This window comes from Pipra filicauda, unplaced genomic scaffold (genome assembly GCF_003945595.2).
Source record: "Pipra filicauda isolate LSUMZ 115617 unplaced genomic scaffold, ASM394559v2 scaffold40_size4127951_pilon, whole genome shotgun sequence".
NCBI classification, from domain to species: Eukaryota; Metazoa; Chordata; class Aves; order Passeriformes; family Pipridae; genus Pipra; species Pipra filicauda.
In genome coordinates this window covers 3,697,133-3,705,161 of record NW_024104543.1, presented here as the reverse complement: position 1 = coordinate 3,705,161, position 8,029 = coordinate 3,697,133, and the positions used below count along the sequence as shown (strand labels likewise).

General features: G+C 43.4%; 1 protein-coding gene across 3 annotated transcripts; it reads left to right on the top strand.

Annotated features, from left to right (window-relative positions):
• Window positions 1-1,114: 1,114 nt before the first annotated feature.
• GPR85 (G protein-coupled receptor 85) lies at window positions 1,115-6,776 on the top strand. Of its 3 annotated transcripts, none has more exons than XM_027721234.2 (2): window positions 1,115-1,225; window positions 2,825-6,776. In XM_027721234.2, the coding sequence occupies exon 2, from the start codon at window positions 3,000-3,002 to the stop codon at window positions 4,110-4,112; it is 1,113 nt and encodes a 370-aa protein (XP_027577035.1). In that variant the 5' UTR covers window positions 1,115-1,225; window positions 2,825-2,999; the 3' UTR covers window positions 4,113-6,776. The 3 variants fall into 3 exon arrangements, with proteins under 3 accessions (XP_027577035.1, XP_027577037.1, XP_027577036.1); XM_027721236.2 differs by lacking the exon at window positions 1,115-1,225 and adding an exon at window positions 1,247-1,509; XM_027721235.2 differs by lacking the exon at window positions 1,115-1,225 and adding an exon at window positions 1,669-1,746.
• The last annotated feature ends 1,253 nt before the right edge of the window (window positions 6,777-8,029 follow it).

The following is an 8,029-nucleotide window of genomic DNA, read 5'->3' as shown; positions in this document are numbered from 1 at the left end:
CAAATCCTTCCCGCTCCCTCCTGGTTTTACAGCGGTGGCACCAGCGGGTGCGGGGGCCGGCGGGAGGCCCCTGCGGCGGCCCAGGCCACAGCCCGCCGCCTCCCAGCGCCGCCGCCTCGGCCCCCCGGCCCGCATGACATCATCGGGACGGCTCGGGATCGATCCCCGCCGGCCGCCGGTTCGGGCGGGCGCTCCTCCGCGGCGGCCGCCGCTGCCGCCCTGCGCGCCCAGGGGGAACGCCGGCCCTGCCGCGGACGGAACGGGCTAACATCGGATCCATCCCCGCCGCCATGAAGCGAGAGCGCTGACGGCTCTGCGCCGGCTTCGGGCTGCGCGTCGGGAAGCCGCTCCACGGGCTGCGGGGGGCGAAGGTGCGGTGTCCTCACGGCCCCGCGGCGAATGCGCCCTCCACGAACAACGGCACTTATTAAGGAGTCCTGCCTGGCTCGGGGGTCAGGAAGAAGGAATTCACCGGGTGGGAATCGGGAGAGAGGAAAAGGAGCCACGAGCGGAAAGATCAGGCAGCGGCAGCTGAAGAAACCGCCCGGTCCCTCTCCTGACACAGCCTGCAACGCGCAACGCGGCGGGCGCCTCCAGACCCCTATTGCAACCGAATGGGGCGGGAGGGGAAGCCCAGCGGCATAGACAAGGAGCACAGGACCTGATTCTTTCCCCTCCCTTTCCTCACTGGCTTGCCCAGGCTCGCCAGTAAATCCAGCTCGGCTATGCATCGCGATGGGAACGTGCTGCCAAGGAGGCTGCCTTCCCATCACTGAGGATGCTGCCTTCCCCTCACTGAGGAGGCTGCTGCTGCCGCCGGGGCTGCCCGAACACCACTGAGGACGCTGCTGCCGCCGCGGAGGTTGCCGTGCCCTCACTGAGACAGCCGCAGCTGCCGCCGCCGAGGCTGCCGTGCCCTCATCGAGACGGCCGCCGCCGCTGCGTTACTGGGAGAGATTGTAGCGCTGCGACAGGGGAGGACGGGGCTCGGCGCGCAGGGGGGAGGCGCGGCGAGCATGCGCCGCCAGAGCCACTGACTGGATCCTCGGCCAAGGTACCGAGGTAAAAAAAAAAAAAAAAAAAAAAAAAAAAAGGGAAAAAAGGAAAAGGATTGAAAGAAGCATGAAAGACAGCAGAGGAGAATAGAAAAGACCGCCAGGATAAAGCAGCCCTCGGTCGGCGGCAAGCAGCAGCTCTGGCATGTGGGGATCTCCGGCACCAACAGGTAGGAGGAGAAGGGCTGGGGGCGCCGAGGGCTGCCGCGGCTGCAGGTGCGTGCGGGGAGGGCTCCCCCGCTCAGGGAGCGGGCCTGGGGGGTGATTTCCAAAGAAGCGGCATGATGAAAGCGCTCACAGACAATGCCTCTTCCGCTCACCCCAGCTCCCCGCCGCGGGGGGCTCTCGCACGGCTCCGGCAGATGCGGCTGATGCCAAGCAGCGGCACCGGGCTGCCTTGCAGTGCGGCGCAGTCCAGCCCTGCATGGCGGGGCGAGGGGGAGCGGCTGTGCCCGTGAGTGTGTATGTGTGTGTCAGCGGCGGTGTGAGGGTGCCAGCGAGCGCCGGGTGTGCAGCGTGCGGGAGTGTGTGCGGAGGCAGGGCCGGCCGCCGCGGGGACAGATCCACGGAGGAGGGGGAGCGGCGGGGCTGGCGGGAGGGGGAGGGGGAGCCTGATTTCATGGTTTTAAAACGATGCCATGATCTGATCAGCCTCTGTTTACACAGCAGCAATCAGGCTCTTTTGTGGACGGTAAGAATGGAAGGATTTTTGCTGGGATTCAGTGGGAATATCCTTTGTACACCCGAGGTGGCATAGGAAACACTTCGTGTGAATAACGGAGGAGCCTGATCATGACTGCTGTGGCTCCTGTCCCTGGCTCTGGAGGGAGAAAAAAAGAAAAACAAACCCCCAAAAACCCCAGCAGCAGACAGTTCTTTATTTTATTTTATTGCATGAAACGTGTTCCGGTAGGATTCACTGGGAGGATTAGTGGGAATCGCGGAGCCCTAATTAGCTAAAAAAAAATATCAATTTATATGTTTATCTAAGCATAACCAAAACTAGCCCTCCCAAAAGGATGGGCATTAAATCTTGGCTGCGTTGCCTATTTTTGCTCAGTATTTACACTGACCGTTGCTTATTATGAATTATGTCGAGGCTTTAACGATTTGCATTAAAGCGGGGGAGGGGGGGAACGACACCCTAAAGCATACTGCTATCGACTGTCTGGATACCTGTTTATCTAAAAGCCTAAATGATAAAATTATAGTTTATAGAAGGAAGGGAGGGGGATCATGAATGCTGCTTCTCTTACAATATGCATAAACTAACACTGTGCTTAATGTGCTTTGGTGACTTGGGTTAAAAAACATAAATTCTGCAGGCTTTCTTTGGGTGTGATCCGTATCAACATAGCAGCTGCCTCTTAAAACATTGACAAATACAGTAGACATAAAATAAATGTAGGTAATGTCAAAATATCAGTGCTCTTTGGGGATTTTTAAAAAAGATGTCAGTGATTAACTCTTGGGCTCACAAACTGGGAATCTTTTGATTCATAAAATCTCTGAGGCTTTCACTGTGGATTATATGTGCTACCCAATATAAGGGGCATTGGTCAGTCGGAAACTGTAATAAGCCAAATCTGTCAATAATCAATCATACTAAAGAGTAAGTATATTAAAAAAAAAGCCTCATGATTTTTAAAAACAAACAATAGTACTCAAATTTACAACTTCATTTGATTCTCCATAAATTAACATCTTTGTTAGCACTTTCTGACATCATTTTGTGTTAACTTAAGAACTGATAGCTCGTTTTTTTTCAGATATTTTGATGGCATGACAAATCAGAAAGAAGAGGATGTACTGTATGACTAGACACAAGATCAGTTCTGTTTGTGGATTACATTTTCAGTAAGATGTATGGATCTATTTTTTCCTTGTTCTTAAATATAGATCATGAGACTTGACTGAGGCAATATACATATCATCCATCCATCTATGGCGAACTACAGCCATGCAGCTGACAACATTTTACAAAATCTCTCTCCTTTAACAGCTTTTCTGAAACTGACTTCACTGGGTTTCATAATAGGAGTCAGTGTTGTGGGTAACCTTCTGATCTCCATTTTGCTAGTCAAAGATAAGACCTTGCATAGAGCTCCTTACTACTTCCTGTTGGATCTTTGCTGCTCAGATATCCTCAGATCTGCAATTTGTTTCCCATTTGTTTTCACCTCTGTGAAAAATGGCTCTACTTGGACGTATGGGACTCTTACTTGCAAGGTGATTGCCTTTTTGGGGGTTTTGTCCTGCTTTCACACTGCTTTCATGTTATTCTGCATAAGCGTCACAAGATACTTAGCTATTGCCCACCACCGTTTTTATACGAAAAGACTGACCTTCTGGACTTGTTTGGCTGTTATCTGTATGGTTTGGACTCTCTCTGTAGCCATGGCTTTCCCCCCAGTTTTAGATGTGGGCACCTACTCGTTCATTAGGGAGGAAGACCAATGCACTTTCCAGCATCGTTCCTTCAGGGCTAATGATTCCTTGGGATTTATGCTTCTTCTTGCCCTTATCCTCCTAGCCACACAGCTTGTCTACCTCAAGCTGATATTTTTTGTTCACGATCGCAGGAAAATGAAGCCAGTCCAGTTTGTTGCAGCAGTGAGCCAGAACTGGACTTTTCATGGTCCTGGAGCGAGTGGTCAAGCAGCTGCTAATTGGCTGGCTGGATTCGGAAGGGGTCCCACACCTCCAACCTTGTTGGGAATCAGGCAAAATGCGAACACCACGGGCAGGAGGAGGCTACTGGTTTTAGATGAGTTCAAAATGGAGAAGAGAATCAGCAGAATGTTCTACATCATGACATTTCTCTTTCTGACCTTGTGGGGTCCCTATTTGGTAGCCTGTTACTGGAGAGTTTTTGCAAGAGGGCCTGTAGTACCTGGGGGATTTCTAACGGCCGCTGTCTGGATGAGTTTTGCCCAAGCTGGAATCAATCCTTTTGTCTGCATTTTCTCCAACAGGGAGCTGAGGCGCTGTTTCAGCACAACCCTTCTTTACTGCAGAAAATCCAGGTTACCAAGGGAACCTTACTGTGTTATATGAGGGAGCATCTGTAAATCTTTAGCCTTGTGAAACACTACCATTCTCTGCTAAGCAATTGTGGCCTGTAGCCATGTCTTGAGGAGAAAATCAAGAATGGGATGTCAGCAGCTGTAAGGATTTGGGCAACATTCTGCAGTCTTTGCAATAGCTCACCTCTAATCCTGTTTTAAACCTAAACGTGTTCCTGCTGACCACTGCTGAAGGTTTGTAATTAAGAACAAAGGACTGAACTACTGCCCTGAATTCCTTTATGTGGTTGAAATCTAGATTATGAAAGTAGCAGGTGCTAAGTATCAGTGCTAAATGCTGTGTATATCACTACATAAAATAAGAACATCAGAAAGATTAGCATTGGACATCTTAATAAATTAAGTTGATATGAGGTTAATGTGTTGATAAAACTAATTTTAGACATCTGAAGACCTTTAAAACATTTCATACAATTATTATTTTGCAAAGACTGAAAACTGGGGACTCAAGTACTGTAACTGATTAAAGATGTGCCATGCATTATTGGATTATCACACTTACAAATCTGTTTGCCTTGTGAGTAAGTTTTGAGGAGCATTCCAAAGCAGTATTTTTGTTCAGATTTCGAATTTAATTTTTTTTCCAAATATATTACTCTTTCTAAATACCATTTTCCTTAACAGTGAAATTACTAACATTTAACTGTATTCTGTGTTTTTTGCTGATTTGGTATAAAGTTTAATAGACTCTTATTTATATTTTCTAAAAAGCTAGATATCAGTCTGTTAGGCAACGTTAACAACAATATCCAGTCATAATTGAAGAGTTATAATTATACAGAATAAACACATGTTGCCTTAAAGGGTTATCTAGTATCTTCCATTTTGTTTAGCATTGAAGCAAATAAGCAAGGAAAATTGAATCAATAACTCTGGTCAGTCGTTTGGGAGTGCATGAAAGATCACTTAGTCCTCTTTTTTCCTTTTTACTCCAATGGTTCCCAAAATCAATATGCACATCACTGGGATTATATGATTTTTTTCTAGGTGTGCCGCCCTTTCTAGTTTGTTCTGAGAAACACAGGCAGTTGATGTATGTTTATATTTTGAGACAGCTGTCATGGGGAGACCGCAGCCTTAGTATGATATCTTGCACAATTTGTGAAGCATTTATTCTACTGAAGGCACAGTCTTGTTTATATTTTCTGCACATTTTGGTGTATTGGTTGTTTTAAATTATTTAAGTTTTAACTTGTGAAAGCATATACTATGATTTCTTAGTGTTTTAGAAATACATTAGAGTCTGTGAGTCTTTCCTTCTTTCAGATACAGATGTGTGGATTTCAATATAAAGTTGCATTTGCCAAAATTTACCTGTGTAGCTTGTTAATTTTCTTGGAATAAAATTTTACATTTTTCCAGTTATACAATTAACCTTTTTTATTTTGTCTAGTGAGCTAGCATGAAGTACTGAGAATGTAGCCATTATGAATTATTATCCTTTGCAGTCACTGTATTCCCAAACTGTAAATGCATGAATGGTGGGGACCACAGGATTGATAAATTATATTATCTACAGTAGCACTATTGTGTAGTTTATCATAATTACCCATCTATCTGTTCTAATATGTCAGTTATATTTAAAGTTACAACACAGTATTTAACATTAGCTTCACAGTTTAATTTTGGAATATGTGTATATTTGAAGCACAACATCATGAGTTGGTCAATCATAAAAACACAGATTTTTCTTAATTTTGGGAGAGGCAAAACTAGAGGTCTTAATTCAGTATTGGTATATCTTGTCCTTTGTTGCAGTTTTATGACCAGCAAGTTAACATATAAATACACAAGCAGCAGTCAATAATGGAAATACTTAAATTTGTATGATAACATTATACAACATATGCAACAATTCAGACACTTGTGTCTATATGTCATCAGACAACTTGATCAAAGATTTGATGAGCAATCTGTTTGACCTCACATACACTTTTATACTGAGGTTGATTGGTTGAGAGGCATGGCTTTATATACTGTGTTGAAACAGATAAATTGCTAAAATAATGAGTCCTCATCAGTATAAGAATGTTTTAGAACGTAATTTGAAATGGGACCAATAAACTTCTACCAAAAGGACATTTTTATTACACTGAAAAAGGCTTTGAAATTAAGGTAGTTAAGCAGTTTTCAGAGATAGCAAGAAGGAATAAAAACTGAATTGTATGTTGAGAAAAATTCTGAAACTCATCCCACTTAAGTTTATTAAAAGGTTGATTGGCAATAACTTCAGTCTAATTTCTATAAAATAGTAACCTTTACAAGGAACATAGATATTACATATTGTAATAAAGAAGTACATATAAATAAAGTTGTAAATAATGTTATAGTTGTAGAAGTAGTCAGTTCTGAGGATTAGCCAGAAAATTTTCAACTACAAAATTTCAAAAGCTGCAAATCTGGGGCCTGACCTAACTCCCGATAAAGTCAGTTGGTGTTTTCTCCCATTAACTTCATTCGTAGCAGAAGCAGGCCCTAACATTTCTATAGTACTATGCTTCTGAAATACTAAGAAGGCTGTATTTACTATGCAGTGGGAAAAGAGAAAAAAAATTAAAAATATTTCCCTGGAAGTTTTGCAAGCAGTAACTGATGTAAATTAAAATAATAAACAGTAAATAAGTCTGAAAGCAAATATTTTGATAAATGTTTTTCTTTTGATATGAATATAATTCCTTTGGCTATATGAAAATACGCAACTGTATTACTACCTGACAGAGGACAGGTACTTTTTCTTTAGTGAATTTTTATAATTGTTCCAGTAAGAAGTCTTGTGACAGAAGTATTTTATTTTTCTCCAGCATTAAAAGGACAAGGGGATGTTCAGTGAAATTAAAAGCCAACATATGAAGTAACGTTTTATGCAAAGTTATTACTCAATGGAACTCACTGGCACAGAATGTCAAGTAGTTTAGAGAGATTCCTACAAGAACTATGTGTATGCATGAATTAAAGCAGTGCTTGCAGTTTTTGTCATCAGTGTCATTTAGATCCTAGTCAGCATATCAAAACTAATGTATTAAGGTATAAATTCAAAGGAGCAAGAAGATTAATTCCAATTCATACACTGTTGTGTCACAATATGAAAAGCCTTTTGCTTTCATTTTAGTACAGGAGCTAAGCTATTGCCAAAGCTAGAATACAGGGCTGGTAGTTACTCTTTTCAGAATAGCAAAGAATATCACACTATTTTATATCTGCGTTGATCTTTAATGCTCATGGGTAATGTGAAGCTAACGGTTTTAATTTTTTGATGACAAAAAAAGAGTAAGAACAAATTCCCTGGAGAAAAAGCTGTCTGCCCCTGTTGCTTTCCTGCCCTTTCTAGCCCCACCAGTCCTTTGACAGCCTCTCCATCAATCCTTCTGCAAGAGTAAATGTTTCATATACTGAGTGTTGTATTTATCCTGCTCCTTGAGAAGTATGTCAGCCATCCCTCCTCCCCAGTAGATAAGATCCTGCAGCACCTTCCCAGTGTTTGCCAGTGTCTACTTTCCCTTCCTGAGGACAGAGAGGGACCGCCAGTTCCTTCCAGTTGGTTTTGCAGCTCATGGAGTCATCATCTCAGGGCACTTGACTAGTGCACTGGGTATCTCTATCTTTTGTCTTTGGTCATGAAGCAGATCCGGTTTCGGCTGTGCGGAGGAAAATGAGAATTGGGAGGGGACAGCAGGAAACAAGTTTCTCAAATCCTTCATAATTAAACCACTGTTTTTGTTACATTGCCCAAGGGCATATTATTTTTTAAAAGCGTATTTGGTGTTAATGACCCTCTAAATAAATAAAATGTACATTTAGCCAATAAATGCAAGTTTTTTGGTACAGCTACAAAATCTTATTATAAAATGGCTTTCTGTCAGTCTCTAGGCCTTGGGGGCAGAGGAGTCC

Bases quoted from the DNA above. Each gene is read 5' to 3' on its own strand.
- GPR85 (XM_027721234.2), top strand. From the start codon at position 3,000: ATGGCGAACTACAGCCATGCAGCTGACAACATTTTACAAAATCTCTCT.